Source organism: Boleophthalmus pectinirostris, unplaced genomic scaffold (genome assembly GCF_026225935.1).
Source record: "Boleophthalmus pectinirostris isolate CB_2022bp ecotype Guang Dong unplaced genomic scaffold, ASM2622593v1 HiC_scaffold_17, whole genome shotgun sequence".
NCBI classification, from domain to species: Eukaryota; Metazoa; Chordata; class Actinopteri; order Gobiiformes; family Gobiidae; genus Boleophthalmus; species Boleophthalmus pectinirostris.
In genome coordinates this window covers 16,547,217-16,568,758 of record NW_026571115.1, presented here as the reverse complement: position 1 = coordinate 16,568,758, position 21,542 = coordinate 16,547,217, and the positions used below count along the sequence as shown (strand labels likewise).

At 37.7% G+C, this 21,542-nt stretch overlaps 1 protein-coding gene across 1 annotated transcript; it reads right to left on the bottom strand.

Annotated features, from left to right (window-relative positions):
• Positions 1-23: 23 nt before the first annotated feature.
• s1pr2 (sphingosine-1-phosphate receptor 2) lies at positions 24-21,213 on the bottom strand. The gene is made up of 2 exons (XM_020932529.2): positions 20,816-21,213; positions 24-2,693 (listed from the first exon to the last, which is right to left on the bottom strand). Exon 2 carries the CDS (start codon positions 2,576-2,578, stop codon positions 1,460-1,462), a length of 1,119 nt encoding a protein of 372 aa, XP_020788188.2. The 5' UTR covers positions 2,579-2,693; positions 20,816-21,213; the 3' UTR covers positions 24-1,459.
• Between the last annotated feature and the right edge of the window lie 329 nt (positions 21,214-21,542).

Genomic DNA, 21,542 nt, shown 5'->3' with positions numbered 1-21,542 from the left:
GAATCAAACAATGAGACGCCAGATTCAAAATGTTTTGTTTATTTTATAAAAAACGGAATGTAATTAACATAATTCATGTACCTACATTAGTGTTTCAGATTGTACCAGTTTAACAAAGGCAGCGTGCTACTACATACAAGGCTATTGCACACAAGACAACACAATCATACACACTGTAAGACGTACAAACATTAGATATATTTATGGCAAAACAATGTCAGGCAACACATTGAAATAAGATTCTCTGTGTTGCTGGAAAGCAAATATGTGGAGCTGCCAAAGTGCTTTTTATCATTTTTAAACAGAGTTTGAAATGTTACATTAATGAAAACACTGAGGGAGTCGCATGAAGAGGGAGAGTGAACCCCAAACAGGAACCGGACAGTGTTTAACGGGACTTCCTCGAGTCAAAGGAAGTAGAGTATTGTAGACGACCTCCCAAAAGACCACGTCACTGTATGTCTTTAAAAACGGATCTGCTCCAGTGGAGTTATATGGTCACAACGGAAATGTGATACATTTACAGATTTCTTGAGCTGGTGTGCTCATTAATGGGTTGTGCTAAAAGTTTTCACAGTGAGAGTAAGCCTACCCTGTCCATCCCACTCTCTGCTTGTCATTGATAATTAACAATAATACTGTCAACAATGGAGCACCTGCCCCAAACACTTCATACATACATTCAGCCTTATTGCCCAAAAGGAAGGCAAAACCGACAAAGTACATTGCAGTTGCTACAGTTTATAGAGCATCAGTCCCATTGGTCAGAGCTGCTGAACAGCTCTCTTTAAGTGAAATTGATCAGTGCCACTTAATTAAGGAAATGTACTTTCTGATAAGGCCTTCCTCAAAGGAAACAGTCAAGGTACAAAAACTACAGTTAAAGCAACAGGGACAGGTTACAGGTTTGAATGGGGGCAGAAGGTTAGTGGTGAAACTGAAGTGGAATACATTATACACACCTATAGAATTGAGTTAGAATTCATGCATTACATATATGCACAATATGTAAGTTGTAGTAAATCACATAGTTCAAGCAAAGTTATATGGGAGTATATTGCTTCAATTCACTGGTTAGCTTCAGCTCAGAATAGCATGAGAGTAAAGATTGGGCCCATTTTACAAACATCAGTAAAGTGGAGACATCTGTTTTAACCTAATGGTAAAACATTAACAAGTACTTGCAACCTTGTCTGTCACCCACTTTAATATGGACATGATGCATGTTACAATTTTATGGTTACAATGTTTATGTTAAGAAAAATAAGATGACAAGTTTATACTGGAAATGGCTTGTAACTCCATAATAATTAGTACCCAAAGAATACCCAATAGAAGGCTCATTTCACATCCATTCTTGGGATTAACTCCCTGTTTGGTTCGCCCCTGAAGGGCAGCCGGTTGGCCTCATAGCGTCTCACGTGCTCATTCACCCAAAAGCACTTTGATGTGTGCTGTATTAGACACACGTGGTGCAATCCTGCATGATGGGCATGGTCTGGTGTTCATTTTTGTTGGTGCAGTGCTCCAGAGAGCTGGAGCTCTTTAGTGGGACCAGGCAGCGGTCAGCGGGGCGTCCACTTTGAAGCACCCCCCAGCAGCACAACACACGCAGGAACTCCTTCCTCATGTCTTTGCTGCGCAGGGTGTAGATGATGGGGTTAAGTGCTGAGTTTAGAGTGGCAAAGCCAAAGAACATTTCTGCTTTGTTGAGGATTGGACACAACTGTATCCTACAGGAGGAGTCCAGCAGGAGGATGGTGAAGGCTGGCAGCCAGCACATTATGAACACTCCTAACACTATAGTCACTGTCTTTAAAAGGGAATAGGCCTGTGAGTTTGTGGCCTCCTGGTGGCTGGACCGAACAATCAAATATATTCTCACATACAGGATCACAATAGAAAGCAGAATAATGCTGAAGATAGTGACAACACATAGGATGTATTTCTTGGAGTAGAGTGGTAAAACCGCAGAACAGTCCGGGAGATTGTCAATGCAATTCCAGCCGAGAATGGGGAGTCCGCCGAGTAGGATGGAGGTGACCCAGCATGCTCCAATCAGCAGGAACATGCGGCAGGTTTTAGTACTGCCATACACTTTGACTTTAGTGATGGCAATGTAGCGCTCAATGGCTATAGCCAAAAGACTGAAGACTGAGGCAGCCAAAGCTATGAATGCTGTGCCTTCCCGGATGAACCATTGAACAGGGAACAGATAGAAAGTTTTTGCCCCTGAGAGAAAAATATTAGCTATAAAGGCAGAACCAGCCAGGAGGTCTGAGAATGCCAGATTCCCAATAAAAAAAAACATTGCTGAGTGAAACTTCTTGTTGCGAAAGACTGCAATAAGCACCAGGAGATTCTCCAATATGATAATGGTGCAAAGAATCACAATGACAATGTTTAATGTATTCAACCCAGTATTTTTCTGTGCAGTGCGCTCTGCCACCTCCTGACTGGTCATGTTCTTGGCGTAGACATAGTAGTACTGCACCAGGCTCCTGTTGTAGTACAGTGAATACTTGCTCCTCATGATGGTGGGGGAGAAGAGCACAGCTGCGTTTTGGCAAAGATTCATTCACTCTGGGTTTGTGCAGAGCCTCTATGACATGACGCAGTGTCCTATAGAAAAGGACACAAGGGAGGTCCAGGCCATGTCCAGACTTGAGTTTCAGGTGCTCAGAGCGGGTCACCTGCAGAGACACAGGAGGAAAACCTGTTAGTCACGTGTAGCATCATTGGAGAAATACAGGGTGGCAGAATATACACTTTGGAAAACCACTGCTCACGCCTAAACCTTAAGCCAAGGATCAACCAGAACCTGTGATTAAAGTGTAAACCTTTGTTTTTTTTTTAATCCATTAAAGGACCCATATTATGCAATTTTCTGATCTATGTTATAAAGTTTCCTCATCAAAAACATACAGTATCTGGAGTTGTGGTTTGTTTCATTCACACATGTTTAACACACAAGCCTGCATACTTAGACTGAGTTCTTCTCTCATACAGAAAACACTTGTGATGTCATGTGATAATGCAGCAAATTCCCTGTGTTTTTAATCTCCATACACATTCATTAGAATCATCTGGACAATTTCAGCCCTGGAATTACTAAATTATTAAACAATAGCTAAAAGGTAGCTGTTAACTTGTTAACTACCGCTTCATGACATCACAAGGTGGAACAGAGCATTTTCAGCTTTGGAGATCTAGACAAATTAATAATAAAAGTTTACTCAAACCTGTGTGAATGAAACAAAAGACAACTCCAGGTATGTTTTGAAGAGGTAACATTATAACATGGCTTAAAGATCACAGGAGTCAATTTTTCCTAATATAGGACCTCTAAACTCCATCCATGTTTGTAGTGAATGTAATATGACTAAAATGTTGTGCTACAATAGTACAAAATACTGGAGAGACTCAATGCCCAAAGCTAAATTACATTAAAAAATGAAGAGATATGCTATAATGCAATAAAATACAAAATGCCCTGCCCCAGTTTCCTTTCTATTCACAATATTCTATTCACTTTGACTCAGTCCACAAATACAAATATACTAAATCATTGCTTATGCCATTCCAGTCCAGAAGGTGTTTTGAAAGGACAAAAAGGGTCAATGTCACCTCTTGCCTCTTCTATATTGCCACAACTATTGCAGCATTGTTACAGCAGAACCAATAATAACCTAGTGATTTACAAAGAGACCTGTACATCCATCAGCTTAAACAATGCAAACAAACAGAAATGCGAAGCAAGAATCATATGTCTTTTTTTCCACACAGGAAGGAGGTTATCTTCAGGTAGCACAATGACGCTTTGTACGTGAGCGCTGGCATACACAGGCACAAAGGCCTTTACTGACAGACTGAAGGGGACATTCCTCTATCCTTGTCAACACAGAGCATTGTTGAAGGGAGTCAACCATTCCACTCCAGTGAACTACCTCTTGAAACTTTAGCATAGCTCGTGGGTCAGGCCGGACCCTCTATGATGACCTTCCTGTCTGACCACTTCACATTGCTAACACTGAATTATATATAAACATACTAGTAGCTAAACATTTAAGAACAAAGGTAAGTGTCTAAACAGAGAGTCTAGACTAAGCCTAACGTATGTCTAGTTGTCTATGAATAGTTTTCTTTCTTTTTTTTTTTTTAGTTCAATTAGTTATCTGTCCATCAAATAAAGTTTTCTGACTTATTTTGTTGGTTTAATGTACAATTTCCTTACCCCATAGATGGAAAATAATGAAACATGAAACACTGAAACCAGTCAGCCAATCAGAACTTATTAACTAAATAGACCTTTCCCAGTCTAACTTATGATGTGATATAATATTTTTTATAGGAGTAAAAATTCAACAGCTTGTGATCCTCTAATGCGGTGTCAAATCACTCTGAAAGGTATTGAAATCCTACACCGGGGCTAAATAATGTGCATCAGCTGTAAACAAGGGAAAACTTAAGGCTCTGTAAATCTAATTAACCAAAAGAGCTGATGTCTCTAACCTGTCTGCAGTAACTGGACCCCGCTGTTGGATAAACGCTTGGAGGTAATTTAACACTGATGCCCCGACTCACTGCATCTGCGACAAAAACTACAGCCAAAAATGAAGAATCTGAAGTGGAAACTATGGGCCTGGACTATGCATTTGTTTGCCAGTGTTTGACTCAAGAGACAAAAGATGGAGATGTGTTTTATAATGCAGAAACCATACTCTTGTCGTAACAATGAGCAGCTGTCTTTCTACGTGCTGAGCCCGGTTTGAAACTATCAGCTATAAAATGCCGGGGTTTCAATCTGTTATAAATGACTTTTGATACCTGTAATACTGATATCAAATGCAATAAAATGTTTCAAAGGACACATCTTAACCTAGTTTGATAACCAATTATGACGAGTATAGTGACTGAGACTCTTAGACTTAGACGGAGTTTTAGTCCACAAAGGTTGCTGGTTTGATCCCAGCTCTGATTAGTGCATGCTGTTGTTGTGTGCTTGGGCAAGACATTACAATTCACGCGTATTTTACCATTATAATATTGGGCAAATGGGTAATTGGTGGTTATTGGAGGGGTCTTGTTTCCATCAGTCTACCCCAAGTCATGCAAGTAGGCAGTGAATAAAGTGATATTTAAGGTCTTTAAGGTTCCAAAAAAGCTCTATAGAAATCGAATGCATAATTTTGGCCTGAATGTCTGCAGTGATCATGCATGTGGAATGGCATTTCGATACAAAAACAGGATTGAGAGACATGACGTAGGACCTGACACAGATGCTTGAGTGTGTCCACACATAAAGACTGTAACAAAACACATTCCCATCAACACTGCAGCTATTGGCTATCTGTGATAACCAGCACACTGTTTCCTCAAGCTGCCATTAAGAACAGTGGTCTCCTTCATATGGATAGCATGGCCTGACGGACTACTTAATTATACAGTGAACTTCCATTTGTCTGCTAGTGAGGTATAGAATGATATATTATTATTACCTATACATGGTAAAACACTAACTGAGATGCAAGTTTTTCGCAGAATAAATGTTTATTTTTAATTTGTGTACGCCACTTTGGTCGACTGTGTTGTTTATAAAGTGCTCCAGAAATAAATTTGAGTTGAGTTATTTTCATTAAGATATTAAAAAAAGAAACTGATCACGTTTGATGTATTTGATGATCCATTTTAAGATTATAAAACAATACTTTAGTTACTCAGTGGAAAAAAAGTCAAACTGAAAAGTTGATTATAGCCTTTCCAAGAATGGGCACCTTATTTCTTTTATACTTAACCAATGGCTTCTTCAATATTATTTTTTTTTATGTTATTTATTTTGTCTCTTGTACAACAGTATCCGTGGCCCTTGCACCACTGAATAGACTTGAGGTTGAGCAGCACATGGTAGTAGCCGCACAAAGTAATAATTTTCAAAACTGGAAGTCAGATGTTACTGTCTAGATATGTGCTTCCTCCACTATCTCTGGCCAAAGAAAAATGCACTTGTTTTGTATTGTTTAGTTTTTAGTCTGTCTGGGTTTTCTGAGGTCACAGTGAAGTTGTGTTGACAATTCAGGATTTTTTTGTCACCACGGAGATCTTAGTGGCAGTCATCAAGGCATTTCATTGCATATGTGTTGTAAGTGAAAACTAGACACACTGGTTTTGGTGCGTCGCTCCTTGCATCTATCACCTGTCCCGCATCATTATGATGTCAATGAGTTGATTGGCTGACACAAAAGAGAGCTGTCGCATTAACAGCACAGCTTCTGTCAGTGCCCGGAGTTCGACCCAGGTATGACAAGTGACAGAGCAAGTCCATAAAAAATGACATCATACTGTACTCCCAATGACTCAGGTGAGACATTGGACTGATAAACAGTAATAATAAAACAATAAAAACTAGTGATAGATCAAATGAGAATAAAAAGATATTATGAATTGAAAATTGGATTAACAGATAACTAACTAACATCAATCTGGAACATTCTAAAATAAAGTGCAATGTATGTGCAGTGCAGTGTTGCTGCATGAAATTATTAATGATAAATACAATTAAATACTGTCACCATTTTGACTTTTTTTTAAATCTATTATTACTTCTGTGCATTTTGTGAAAGCAAACAAAGCGTGCACACTTAGATTAGATAATAGTTTATTGTCAGATCATGGATCTAGTGTTATAATGATACGCAGCCTGAAAAAGTCCAGGGGTTGGCCCACAATCTTTGAACAAATTTTAATCACATGTCTCAGTCTAGGTTTTGTGCTGACTGAGAGACAGCTGTACCATAAAGCACTACTACTGCAACACACTGAGGAGGACACTTACTGTCATTTCCCTCATGAGTCAGTAAGGTTTGTCAAGATGATGACAAGAAAGTGGAAAGCACAGTTTTCCTGTAAAAAGGCCTTTTACACATACACACATTACATTTTTTTGCTTGCATTTATAGATCACAATTCTATTTTATTTGGTACTAACAAACAAAATAACTTTCACCATGAATGTCTTAGACAATACAAAGTCTTAATTATTGCCATTTAATATAAAAATAGCAAAATGTCTTCATACTAAGTTTATTGTTGTTATTATTATTATTATTATTTTATTATTATTATTATTATTATTATTATTATTATTATTATTATTATTATTATTATTATTATTATTATTATTATTATAGAAAAGTTTTACACTATGCCTTGTACATTGTTCACATATGCTTCTGTAGGTATATAGTGTGGTCTATAAGCTGCTAAAAAGATGCTAGATTAAAAGTTTCTGTATGCAGATGCCTCTGTGCTATATTCTAGTAAAGCAAAGAGTACAAATGTTGCAAAGGCAAACTTCCCCTGCATTTTACACCAACACAGATGAGGAGGGGTGCCATATGTGTGCAAGTAATGACTGGGGACATAAGACAACCGTTGTCCACATGACATAACAGGAAATACTAAACTGAACACAAGAAACAACAACATTATTTTTCAAAGTCCAATTGAAATCTGAACCCTGCTTTCCCCTAATCCTCCTAAAGAGACAAGGATGAGGTGTTGTTACCAGAAACACCTGATAAGCTCCAATTAGTTGTGTTTGTTCATCAGAAACCATGATGATGACATCCAACAATGCATCCTGTCACACAAAACAACACAGGTCCACTTTGTCAAAACCTCTTTGTAAACTTCAAAAAGGTTCATTTCGATCTTCAAATGGTATATCCAAAATAAAGGTTCTTTTTAACAGACCAGTGTGTTTGTGAACCCTGACACGGCATGAATCTCCAGTCAACAATTAAATGATACTAGCTTTGTTGTATTACTTTTCAGAATATTTAAGTTAGAGTTAGAGCACTATTTGTGGTCTGATATCCTGTGAAACCTTTCACCCCTCATTCAGAGAGCGCAACAGTTTGTTTGTGATGTATAAAAATGCTTTAAAACTTTGAGGGGTTTGATGAAATAATAAAAATAAAAACAGTTAAAAATAGACAATGCAATATAATAAAAAGAGTGTAAGTAATCTCTGCTAAGATTCTATAACATTGTGGCTTAACAGAAGCATAAAGATGCACATGTATTTTCTTGCTTGTCTCCATAGAGATATTATTGCTTTACCAGAAATATTCCACAGTATAGCACAGTATTAAACTTATATCTTGCACTTCTTGGTTTTATTTAAAATAAAATACCTGCATTCTCACTGTGAGCGGGCTTTCCTCTCCACAGTCACTTTGCCTGGTCATGTTCTCCATGGAGATATATAGTTTAATGCCATATTATAGGCAAAACAATAACATACCTATGGAGAAATAAAGGTAGTAAAATAGTGAGCCTTTAAGTCAAGATACAAGCATCAAGTCTTATCATGATGCAAGACAGGGCCAGTTCAGTGGTAATTCTACTTAATAATCTTTGCGCAATTCGGTACATTTTGACGGCCTGTTTTTTTCTCTTGGGCTAATATCTTCTGCTTTTCTCACTTTAATCAGCTCCATTCCACATTGTGCCCACGCCATCTTGTCTCAGACTTAATCTTGTTTTAAAAGCGTCCAAGTCTGCAAGGCAATCCGTCACCAATACTCTGCTTTGATGCTCTGATTTGCTCTTTCCTGCTTCTCGGCTGTTAGAACTATCAGAGGTTGACAAATATGTGCGTGAAAAGCCCCTTGTTCCTCTAACAGTGTCCGGGTTGACAAAGATTAATACTAATGGACCCATCTGAGAGATACGATCACTCTGTGCCCTTCTAGACAAAATGTTTCCAGTCCACCTAAGTAAACTGTGCTGTCTGCATAGTGAACACTCACTCATGCTCCTCTAAGGAAAATTCCATGTGCAGAGTACAGCAGAGAAAGTCAGAAGGTTTTCTCTAGTCAAGTGTTGACATGTCGACTACATGAAAAAACACTGTTAATGGTAACCTCGGCAATAGGCCTGTACATCATAAGAAAAGAAATAAGAAAATGCTTATCTTAATTCTGTGGTTCTAAAACCAACAGATCTAAACCCGGTCTAAAATAAGAGTACCCAATTGCTTGTTCTAAACTAGGACTAACCCTTTAGCATAATATGAACCAATGTGCTGTTTCAATTCAAAATGTTATGCAGTGTACTTGTCCCAAGTCTGAAAAATCATTGATGTGATTGTTATTGCATGTTTGCATTAAGAGCAAATATTGAATGAGTGAAAGGGGAAACACATTATTATTATTATTATTATTATTATTATTATTATTATTATTATTATTATTATTATTATTATTATTATTATTATTATTATTATTATTGTTGTTATTATTATTATTATTATTATTATTATTATTAAAGGTGCATTGTATAACTTTTCTGATCTGGAGGGTCTGTCAAATAATTTTATCTGTGGAGATGTTATTGCTTTGTCTGGAATGTTTCGCAGTATGGTATTGATATGGTATGGTATAAAGGTCAAACCAGACCAAACCCGCAGGTCAGATCTATGGAGACGTGATCCTGCTCACAGTCAGAATGTCTGTTTTTCTAGGTATTTTGAGCTATAAAACCATCTGTAATCTAATAAACATAAGGTAGAGCTGTTTAATGTCATACCATAGAACATTCCAAGCAGAGCAATGACATATCCAGAGAAACAAGCCGGTAACAGACCCCCAACCAAAAAGTATTATAGTGCACCTTCACATTTAGTACACTTAGAAGAAGCATATACCATATAATAAAGGACTATATAGAGTATTTAAGCCTAGTGGTTGCATATGACACGGATAGTGTATGTTCTAATATTATAATAACAGAGAAAAGCATTTTGCACAGGTCTACATCTATGTTGTCAGTTGTCTACTGTCTACAATACAGTTGCCTATGATGCAGTGTATATTAAGGACTCTGAGTGTGTTCTTCCTGCTTTGTTTGGTGTGATAACTTGGCTCATTTGTGTTTACACTGTCAGCTCAGCATGATCCAACAGGCTGTATCCAGACAGGATTTTCCTTGAATTTTAAAGCTTCATGCAGAGTAGCTAAAACATACCCAAACTGAATGAATGTTATGGGAGGTGGTACAGTCTCACGCTGTCATAGTGCCCCATAGCTACATGGGAAAACTGTATTGATTTGTCAAAGTCGATGATCAGGAAAAATCATTTACATTTTCGATACAGTGGCAAAAATCTCTGTCACGTCCTTTAAATGACTTTGGGCAGAGATAATTTACACACACATCCTTATTTCCATACAACAATAATTCTATTTTGTGCTTTATTATTACTACTAATTTGAATAATTTATCTGGCTATTTGATGTATTGTCATCAAAAATCATGTAGAGAGGAGATCAAAGTGGCACCAGCAAGTCAGCAAGCTCAACAACCAAAAATAATGAAATACAATGAAATGAAGTTTGAAGATAAAATGCATGTAAATAGATACCCCAAGGCACTTGTTTTGGATGCCCACAGGGTACCCGCTGCATAAATGACAAGTAGCACTAACTTCGTGGAAAAATCAATATGGGGCACTAAGGAATTTCCAGTTAACTAAAAGAAAGAAAAAAAAGAAGAACTATCGCAACAGTTAGTCTGGATGGCAAATTAGTTCCCTATATAGGTAGGCCTGGCACACAAACTGATTTTGAAATACAATATATTTCTGATAAATGATAATAATGAAATTATTTATGCCACTGACGCAATAAACCTAAAGCAGGAAATGTATAATACAGTTAAAAAACACAAACTGCAATAAATAAATAACAAAATGAGAAAAAGTTTGTTAAAGGTACATTGTGTAACTTTCTTGGTGGAGCGTCTATCAAATTCTTTTCTCCGTGGAGATGTTATTGCTTTGTCTGGAAAGTTTTTACAGTTTTTCTAGGTATTTTCGAGCAGTAAAACCAATTTAATAAAAGTTAAGTAGAGCTGTTTAATGTCATATTGTGGAACATTCCAGGCAAAGCACTGACATATCCACACAAATAAGTAGGTGACCAACTATCAAAAAAAAATAGTGCACCTTTAAAATACATTCACATTGATCATATTTGCGAAGTTCATTCTTAAGTAGCTTTTGAGACACTTTGTTAGAAGGGTAACAGAAAAAGGATTTACCACAAAACGCTATAATATCTTGGGTTGTTTGTAATTTCATACATATTCATAATATTATTTTCAAGCCATAACATGTCAGTTCAAGACGTCCCAATACAAGCACACTGCACATTATAAGGGCTTAACCTTTCAGACATGTATAGAATTCCTTGTATATAAGGATCACAAATTTTCGTTATTGGTTGGTTTTCTTATGTTTTTGTTATGGTACTACTTTTTTTTCTATGTATGTAAGAAATAAACAACAGCATCAACAAAAACATACATCTTGGTCACTTCTTGTCTTGTTTTTTACTCACTTGTGTTTTGTGGTGGGGCAGTGTGAAACAAGGACATTATAAAGAAGAACCGAAGGAGCCATAACCCACATGACCAGCAGACACACACCCCCACTCACCCTCCTCCACTGTCTGTCAGATTACTGGGGTGGGGGAACTCCAAAAAGCAGGGTGTTTGAGATGCAATTACTGTAATACCGCTGTCAAGTTAAGTAGACCAAATTATTCATGTTTTTCACTCTTTTTTGCATATTTCACACTGCCTTTTTGATTTACAGAAACCACAGTGTCCTGGCCCCACCACCCCTCCTCTCGTATACTTTAAACTTTGCCACAGAGATCAAAAGGCGTAACCCACAAAGAGGTGATTAAAAGCACATCAAGCAGGATTTATTTAGCTCGCATCTGCAGCTAACATAGAGTGCCTTTAAAGAGTTCATTATAACAGCAGGTCGTAATTCCCCTTGCACTAAAGAACTCAAGAAGTACGTCCAAATACAGGACACATTTGACTGAATAGGTTGGGTTCATGTAACATCATTGCATACTAGAACAACTATAGTTTAAAATTCTATTGCAGAATTTGTAATTTAACTTTCAGATTGCAGATTTGTTGACTTGGTTTATGATTATTGTCTCTAATTACTGAGCCTATCCACATAAAACAAAAACTGGCGCAAAGTTTAACGTCAGTATAAATAAACAAAAGTGTTTTTTGTTCAATTTTGTTGCAAAACTTGGTGCCATTATTCAGCCCCAAAGAAGTAATTGTTGTCAGTTCAAAGTGCTCTAAGACATGTGGCTAGTTTGTGGAGCCAATAATGTTTCTTTCAAAAACAGAGAAAAAACCCACAGAGTTATATAGATACCATGCCCTCAAATTGATACTATGATTTCATCTATTTCTAGAGCATGAATCTATAGTCATTATTCAAGTCTGTTGCAAGTCTATTCTTACTTTTGCCTCCAAGCCTGAATATAACATAGTGGAGTGTTGAAATTGACTTTCACAGAATCAATTTTAAAATGTTCTCAGTGTTTATATGAATCCAATCTGTTCTAGAGTTAATTTAACATTTTTGAAAATGTTAATTAAGTAACACTGGACCAAAGTAATTGTTTAACCCCGAAATTAAGAGTTATAACATTTTGAGAGTAAACGGATAACACTTTGAAGGGTTATCTTGATTTAGCTAAACAACACACAGAGGCATTTTATTTTTACACTTTATTTTTGTTAATTTGAGATTAAATTATGTACAAAACTGGTTCAAACTAGTCTCTTGCGGGAGTTGTGGTGAGTGGGAGGTGCCTAATTAACACTAAGGGAAGTTGAATTAACTTCAACCATAACAACTCTAGCAAATAACCTCAACTCGATCCCCCATTTCACTTTCAAACTGTTAAAATAACACATTTTGTGTAAAAAAACAACTCTGAAATATTTTACCCTGAAATTTTAACCCTCCAGTTTTTGCTGTGTATAATTTTTGCTCTGTGATGACACCACTATTAAAACCTCAAATTCAATCTTAATATTTGTTTCTTATTTGAAATGTATTATTACCATTTATATTTTTGCTCTTTGTCATTATAATATATTGTTATGTGTGAGCTACTGTGTCCAAATAATTTACCTTGTAGATCAATAAAGTTTGTATAAGTCTGAAATTGCAGAAAAAAGAAATAATCAAAATCATGCAGAATCTCAATACACAAATTAAAATGGCCTAGGAGTTTGCACAGAGTACAGAGCATTAACCACAAGTGCACACACACAGGTTTAGACAGACCCAGGCCCACGACGTGTGCTTAGGTTTCATAGCAGCTCTGCCCCTTCACACCTTCCCATGCTTTGCCTTTATAGCAGCTCTCCCCTAATGAAAGGCTTTGAACCCTCTTTGTCCTGGCTCCTGATCCTATTCTCCTGCTCTGCCAGACCTTGAACTCCACCCCTTCTCATGTTCTACTCTGTCATGGCTAATCTGTGAGGTTGTCGTGAGAGATTATTTGTTGACTCCAAGAAAGAAGTCGTAGTTTCACAGCTGTGAAACACTGTGAAGTGTGGACTGAAAGTCCTGCCATGAGGCAGAGGAAGTCTCTGTACTGAAGTGAAAGTGGTGTTACTTAAACAGTATCACTTAAACAGTATTTTAAATTATGTAAATTCTTCTTGAGTCCCAAATGCTTTCTTTTAATTTTCTTCCAAATATAAAAAAGTGTTTACAGGTCCAATATTATGCAAAATTTACTCTTTTGATTTTTCAGCCATGTTAGAATGTTGTTACCTTATCAAAAACATATCCATACACTGTTTTGTTTCATTCACACATGTCTGAGTAATCCTTCATTATCTGTCAATATTTCCAAAGCTCAGAATGCTCTGTTCCACCTTATTATGTCATGAAGCATAGTTTTCAAGATAATAGCTATCTTTTACCTTTTGTTCGGCAATTCCAGAGCTGAAATTAACTAAGTGACTTTAATGAGTGTACAGAATTTAAAAACACAGTGGAGCACTTCCTGTATTACCAGATGACATCACGAGGTGGAACAGAGTGTTTTCTGTTTGAGATAAAAAACATAACCTATGTTTATGTGTTAAACATGTATGAACAAACACATCTCAAGGTATGTTTTGATGAAGAAACATTATAACATAGATCAGAAATGAGCATAATATGGACCCTTTAAACTGTGTTACTATTATAACTGCTGCTACTACTACTATTGCCACGATTATTACTATTACTAACTCATATTCTACTACTTATGAATATGAATGAGTTTTGTTTTGTTTTTTTCTTAAATGCAACACAAACTTACATGTGCATTTCATTTTTCATTTTAGCAATAACCTACACTATGTACCAATTGTAGAAGAACATAGTAGACAAATTATTAATTAAATAATACATTCTCTGCTTCACTGAGAGTCAAAGCCAGCCTATGGCCTGTGCTTACTCTGTGCTCACTGACCATGATAAGATGATGAATTGATGGAGGGTCTCCACGGCGACTTATGGTCCAGAGTAGAAAAAACAAGTCCAGACTCTGGCAAATAGACCCCTAAAACACGGCCGCAGAGTAGAAGAAAAACACGGTTGCCTGGTGAGGAACTACTGTTGTGTCCACAGAGTCTACGAGTGTTTCCATGGCATTTTATAGAATTAAAAATTATAGGTGGCAGCAACTGTTAATTTGACAGTCAAGAGTTGCATTTAAACGAGCAAGAGTTTGAAAGTAAAGAGACCCAAGAGCATTAAAAGTTTCAGCTGGATCACATGCTGTGCCTATATTTCATTTCTTTTGCCAAATTGGGCAAGTTTGAATTTCAAAACCAACAGTCTCCATAGTCTTGCACTGAAATCTTGAGACAGTTGGACAGTTTTTCACAGTTAGAAGGCTGGTATGGCCTTGCACGCATACTTGAGACAACAGCAACTTGACTCTGACCTTGTTCTCTCAAATAAGACGTGTAGCAGCACACAAGTCATATGAGTCACAAGTAAACAGCATCTACTTTCGCTCAATCTCTCCTCTTCTAATTGAAACGGTCTGGCCTCTTCCATGACCCTCCTTATGTACTATGGCTGGAGGTTAATTCAGGCATGTGAACAGCTACAGAGAAAACAAACTTCATAAACTTAAAGAAATGGCAAAGACACTAACTTGTTTTAAGCTTTCATAAGATTCTAGCCAATGCAATGACTCATATCCATTTATCATCTTGAAGGAGTTAAATATGAACATAAACAAAAGCACTATGTAACTTTTATTTCATAGGGTCAACCATCATGTTATTGTTTTGCCTGCAATGTTCCACAATACGATATTTAACTTGATCTATCTAGAATTTATTCCATTATGGGTGTTCTTGTTTTTTACTGTGGACAGGTTGAACTCTCATGGTCTCAGGTCTGACCTCAAATTTGGCCTGATAATATCTACTACTACTACATAGAGATAGATACTGCATAAGTTTATTGCTATACAGTGGAGCGTTAACAGTAAAGCAATAACATCTCCATGGAGATGTGTGTTTGGGTATCCTTCCACAGAAAAGTTATGCACTGCCCCTTTAACTTTGACAAACTAAGCACTTAATTTGACAAAATGTTAAACAAATTGTGTAATAATTAAAAATAACGTAAAAGAGATTTATGTTTCATACAAATCATATATAAACTAAGCTATAACATAATTACTGTCTGAAAGCCTGCACATGTCCCTCATTATCTCCAGTCTTTAAGTGTGAAAGTGCTGGTTAGGGGAGGAGATAACTTTCTATTGCAGACCTAATGAATGGTTTAGCTGGGATTCCTAAAGCTCAGAGCTCCCACTGGCTGCATGGGACAATTCAAGAAATCCAGGAAAATGGTCTCCAGCCGTTTACTCCTGGATATGGGGAGGTGGGGTGTTGAGGTAATCCTGGCGAGATTTCCAGCTGCACAAACAAAGCTGAGTGCATGACAAAGGCTTCCAATAGTGACTTAGAAGAAAAGAAAAGCTACAGGGCATCTGCAAACCACATCATCTTCATATATGTGTACCTGCTCCAAGACTTGAGTGCAAAGAATGACCAGGATTTGATTTGAAAACCACAACATGACCGCAGTGATTAAGCCAGCCACCGAAAACAGTCAGCTCCCCTCTCCACTATAAATCAACCAAAAAGATGAGCTACAATTCAGAGCAAAGAAGTAACCACAAACGTCTATTTGAAAGACTATCGCTGTCTCCCAAAACTACTTAGGATCTGGGGTGTAATATTGCTCAATAAAAGTAAGGCAAAACCATTTTAGAGCTGACAGGGTGGGACAATAGAAAAGCTGTGTTATCAGTTTCCAAAAAAGTGTCAGAAAAGCCTGGCATGCTGCTACAAGCTTGTCATGAGGGGTCCAAAAGTTTGTCCAAGTTTCTCAAATGGAGACAGAATGTAACAGAAACATTTTAATGGATTCACTGGCAAAGAACGTTAATACATTTGTTTTTAAATACAAAACTGTGCAAGAAAAAGCCTTTTTGACATAGAGATGTATTGGAAGAGAAGGCAAAAAAGTATCACTGGAGAGAGTTAGTATTTTTAGTGTTTAGCTGCAAGGGTGTTGCACAAGATTAAATGCCATCATGTGATAAGAAAGAACAGATTTTACTAAGTGGTTTTCCATTAGGATATACTATATGCATGTGTTATTTGAGGCCTATTGAAAAGAGCATGGCCTCCTGAACTATCAGCTTTCACACTTTCATTGCGAGATAGGACCAGCGCTTAGCATATATGGTAACAAACACAAAATATTTTAATTGTCAATTTTCTTTGTTCATAGATCCCCTTTGCCTTCAATTCTGAGCTGTACTGTAAATGTTTATACGATCACCACAAAAGGACTAATAGCATGTTCGCAGCAGTGCTTTAAAAGGAAGGATTTCTGGTGACATCTCCGCAGTGTTTACAATATTGTCTCTGAGCAAAGGTGGCCATATTTATTTGTCTGATCCAAGACACTCCCCAAAGTTGGCTGTGAATCACTGAACTCTGCCGTCAGCTGTGTGTTGTGACTTGTGCTTGGGCAGCTTGTGAACAGAAGGCGTTTATTTTCCTCCAGCTGCCACACCCAATGAAAGTGTTTTTCGGTCTCAAAAAGTCTGAGCATGCACTGGATCCCAGATGTCTGTGTTAGTACAGTGCTTGTCTTCTTGTTATTGCTATAAGCATAGACACTAGGGATTTTCATGTTTATATTGTATGCTTTATGTCTTTAAACACTGCATTTATTACAGTTTGGGACTAGCACAACTTGTACTTTGGTGCTAGGTTAGTTATAACACTAGTAATATGACCAGGAACATTTAAAACAGGGGTCAACACAGTTTTTTTCCAATTGGGGTTACCAGAGCAAGTTATCTAATTTGCATAATTTGACAAGGCACACTTTCACCTCCATTGTGTTCCCTATTTAGGCACAAAGAGAGTGACCCCATAAATAAAACACAATAGCAGAGATGGGTGGAGTAGCTAAAAATGTAACTTCACTAAAAATACAGATACTAATCCCATACTTGTCCCAGACATGACTCATGTAAAAGTAAAAAGTCAACAACTGAAGTAAGAGTAGTTGTAAAAGTAATTGTTTGGGTGTAACATATATTATATAATTAGAAGATAATGTAATCAGTGGAACAAAACTAAAAATCATTGAACATTTTCAAACACTAGACAAAATAAATGAGAAAAATTTAATTATATCTGAAGGAGTGGTGCAAGAAACACAATTGTACAAATAATTTAATGTAATCAGCATAAAGCTTTTGCCACTAACTCACAGTGTAAGAGTAGAGCAGCAAACACTAATTTAGTTCATAACAGTTGCATGTGCAATACAAAAGTAGGAGTGAAGGCATGGTGGCTAAAAACTATCCACCAAAGTAAAACTGTACAGTATTATACATCAGAGCACTCTAACTACATGAAAAAGTCAATTTACTTTGTTTGCTGTCATCCGTGTCTTCCTATTTTATAAACTAGTTTCACTTAACCTGGCAACAGAAAGGGTGTATTGCCTCTAGGGGGACACACCTCTGATGTTTTGAGTGGGTCTCTTGAAAAAAAAAAAGAAAAAAAGATAACCATGTCAATGATTAGTCACTCTTTTCACACTGTTTTCTCCTTACACCCTCTTGTACATGGCTGAGATGTATTACTCTATTCTATATTTTATTTTCACTTGTACATATACATGTATATAATTATGCCTTATTTGACACCAGCCTCTTTCTATGTTTACTACTTATTTTGAATTTACTATTATTACCATTTATATTTTTTCTCTTTGTTACTATAATATATAACATATGCATGAGCTGCTGTGTCTGAACAATTTCCCTTGTGGATCAATTAAGTTTGTCTAAGTCTAAGTCTAAAATGTTTCATCTGAATAAAGTGCTGCATGTATCAACAACAAAAGAGAAAAAGAAAAGGTCTCATAGGAAAAGGCCTCCTCTTTGCGTCCTATCAACGGACCGCTCCCAGGCTTCTGCTGAAACCTGAGCATCCTTCAGGGAGAGACACCACCCACCAACCATCATCGCTACCACCACCCAACCCAGCTTTCCTCCACCCCTAGTGACCTATTAAAAAGTCCCACAAATCCCGTTCCCATTCCTAAATCACTATTCATTTATTTACTTGCGGCGAACTTCTAAGTTGTATTTATTTATCCTGCTCATCTGCTTGTCTCAGTTCTCACGCTAGCATCCACTGGAAAAGCTAAGATTACATTTAGAGGAGGAAATTGGGCGGAGAGAGGGACCTGGTTCATTGACACAGGGGTTTGAGACTGGTGATGTCATTGAGAAATAGTGCACATGCCAAATACTTATATACATAATGTTAACTTTAATTTTACTCTGCAGTATATGAGGCAATGCGCCGTAAATTTAAAGTGATCTTGGTTTTTGCCCAGATTCAATGCACGGATGACATTCACCTCACCATAGGGCTTATAATGCATTGTACAATAAAATGTAATGCCAAATAATAAAGATAGGACATGCTTCATGAAATATGGAAACTGGAATGCCCTCCTTATATGGCCTGTTTTAGATTAAAGGTCCTATATTATGCAGAATGGACTGTTGTAAGCTTTAAGCCATGTTATAATGCTGTTACGTCCTTAAAAACATACCTGGAGTTGTGTTTAGTTTCATTCACACATGTTTGAGTAATCCTGTATTATTCTGTCTACATCTCTGAAGCTCAAACTGCTCTATTCCACCTTGTGATGTCATGAAGCGGTAGTTTTCAAGTTAACAGCTTTTATCTTTTATTCAGTAGAGATGGGGAATTCCAAACATAAATCAGAAAATAGCATAATATGAACCCTTTAACAGTCTCTTTCACCAAATTAATTTCACTATAAAATTCTACCCGGTTAAGCACATATATTTTTCTAATGCCCTTTACTTAGCTACAATTATGGGATAGCTGGAAATTTTGTACTTTTCTGTTTTAGCACCATTTTAGGTTTACCATAAATTGACTGTTTGCCAATCAGGTGTGGCAACTGCAATTATTCATGCAATTCCAAATAGCCCCTATCCCCTGATGCTATCTCGATCTAGTTTGAGTAGTTGCATTATTAACTTCTGGGTGGTAATGGCGAGTAAACAGCCCCCTTGAGTGAAAGACGCCTGGCAGTGATCAGACTTGGTGAGCGTGTTGGTAATTTGGCGTTGTTCTGGTGCACTGACCCATGTGATCATATGGTCACATAATAGACAGATTGCAAGCTGGCTACATCATCCTCTGTCTGCCTCCTTTCTCTTCTCCTAATGCGTGCTGCTGGGAGAGGGGTTAACAAATAAACGGGCTTGCCCAAAACAAACCAAGCTACTCTCAACTAACAACACCATCAGTGACACTGCTGACAGCATCTTCAACACTTGATACTAGTCTTCACCCAAAGCTGCTTCCACTTTTAAACCCCCAACCAGTGTTGTTTTTGCATCATGCTGTTTGCTCATCCCAGTTAAACAGGGTTTTCAACATCTATGTATACAATTCTTGTCTGTTTTCTCATCCTCAACCATAAGCTATTCCCACAGTGCTAATGAGCAACGCGTTATATAGACTGAGAGAGACCAACCACAGGATAAAGCATGATGGATGGTAACTTTTATCTGGGTAATAAACATTAGTTCCTCCTCTTATTATCTTATCTGTGTTTGATTGTAGAGTTCAGCTGCAGTAGGATGCCTCTGATGAGGTTACTAACACCTGTCTATTCTTCACTTAACTTCCTCAACTTTAGTTCAAATACAGTAAGTAGACTATTATAATTATGGTGTATATAGGTCAAAATGCATAAACTAAAGACACTTTAAATCACAAGTCTGATTTATTCACTGCTGCAAACCCCTCATAAAGCCCACAAGATTAACTTCCATACAAAGGGGTAGCATGGTCTTTTGTCTTATTAATACATCCTTTCAACAATGCTTTCTTTAGAGTGACGGATGAACAAGCCCCAACAACATCGGATGAACCGCGAGGGGGGGTCTCAGGGTATGCGGAGGGCCCCCATGCGAGGACCACTGCTGTAGCCTACATGCACTAATAGGTTAACCACGCCACACTCCCCCTGCAAGTCTGCTCCAGTTAATATTCCACCAATGTGTTTAAAAAGCAACTGTCAGTGAGCCCCCCTCCGTTTACAGTTCACATGCGAGCGTAGAGGTGAACATTGCGTATGGACCAGTTGTCACATGCGTGATGAGTCAATTGTAACAATCGCAACAGGACATAGTTAGTTATGTTTTGTCAGGAGACCAGAAAATCTGAACTCGAGTTAATTCGTTACATTTTCTGCTGGGCGTCATAAGGCTTTTGTTTCGCTCCTATGGAAAAGAATAGCGTCATTCAAAATCCTTACCCCATGAATCGTGCTTCTTTAAAAGCTGCAAAATGATGGTCGATCGGTCACTGTCCACCAAGTCTTCACATGCGGTGCCACAATGCTGCGTCAAACTTCAGCGCTCTGTCTCCAGCACTGGGGTCGACAGGGAATCACAACTTGGCTGGGGGATCGTTCGGCGTGTCTTGTAAATCCATATTGCGTTGCGCGTAAAGTCAAGCATATGTCTCAGAGAGCAGTGATAGTCACGATCTCATTCAACAAACGCCAAGAGAAAATTGTATTTCACGTAAAAACTACACTTTTTCCTTTGTCGCTCTAATCCACCAGTCCGTCTGATTGTCCTGTTCTTCTGGCGGTCTGTGAACAACAGCCCTGTGGAGCGTCAGCTAAGCACACACCCACACCGGCGCAACTCAGACACAAGGAGAGGCACATCACATGGCGCTCAAAGTCGCGAGCGATGATAATACGGCGTGTGTGGACCGCAATTAATAGTATGGAAATACTTTTAAGCCTATTTCTGGATCCTTTGCTCACTCTAAAGGGCCAAATGAAGTCCAGATGTTCCTACACCTCACTTCCTCCCAGCATGAACTACAGTCAACGGCCTTTTTAATTCATCCTGCCTCGGTTTCCCTTAAGACCATTGTTAGATCTCATGCATATGCCCCTTTGTCTTATTGTGCCTTCTGCTTACATAATCCTTTACAATTAACAACACTAAACACTATAAACTTGCGGT

What these genes read in the sequence shown, in the direction of transcription:
- s1pr2 (XM_020932529.2), bottom strand. Translation starts at nt 2,578, where the DNA reads ATGAATCTTTGCCAAAACGCAGCTGTGCTCTTCTCCCCCACCATCATG.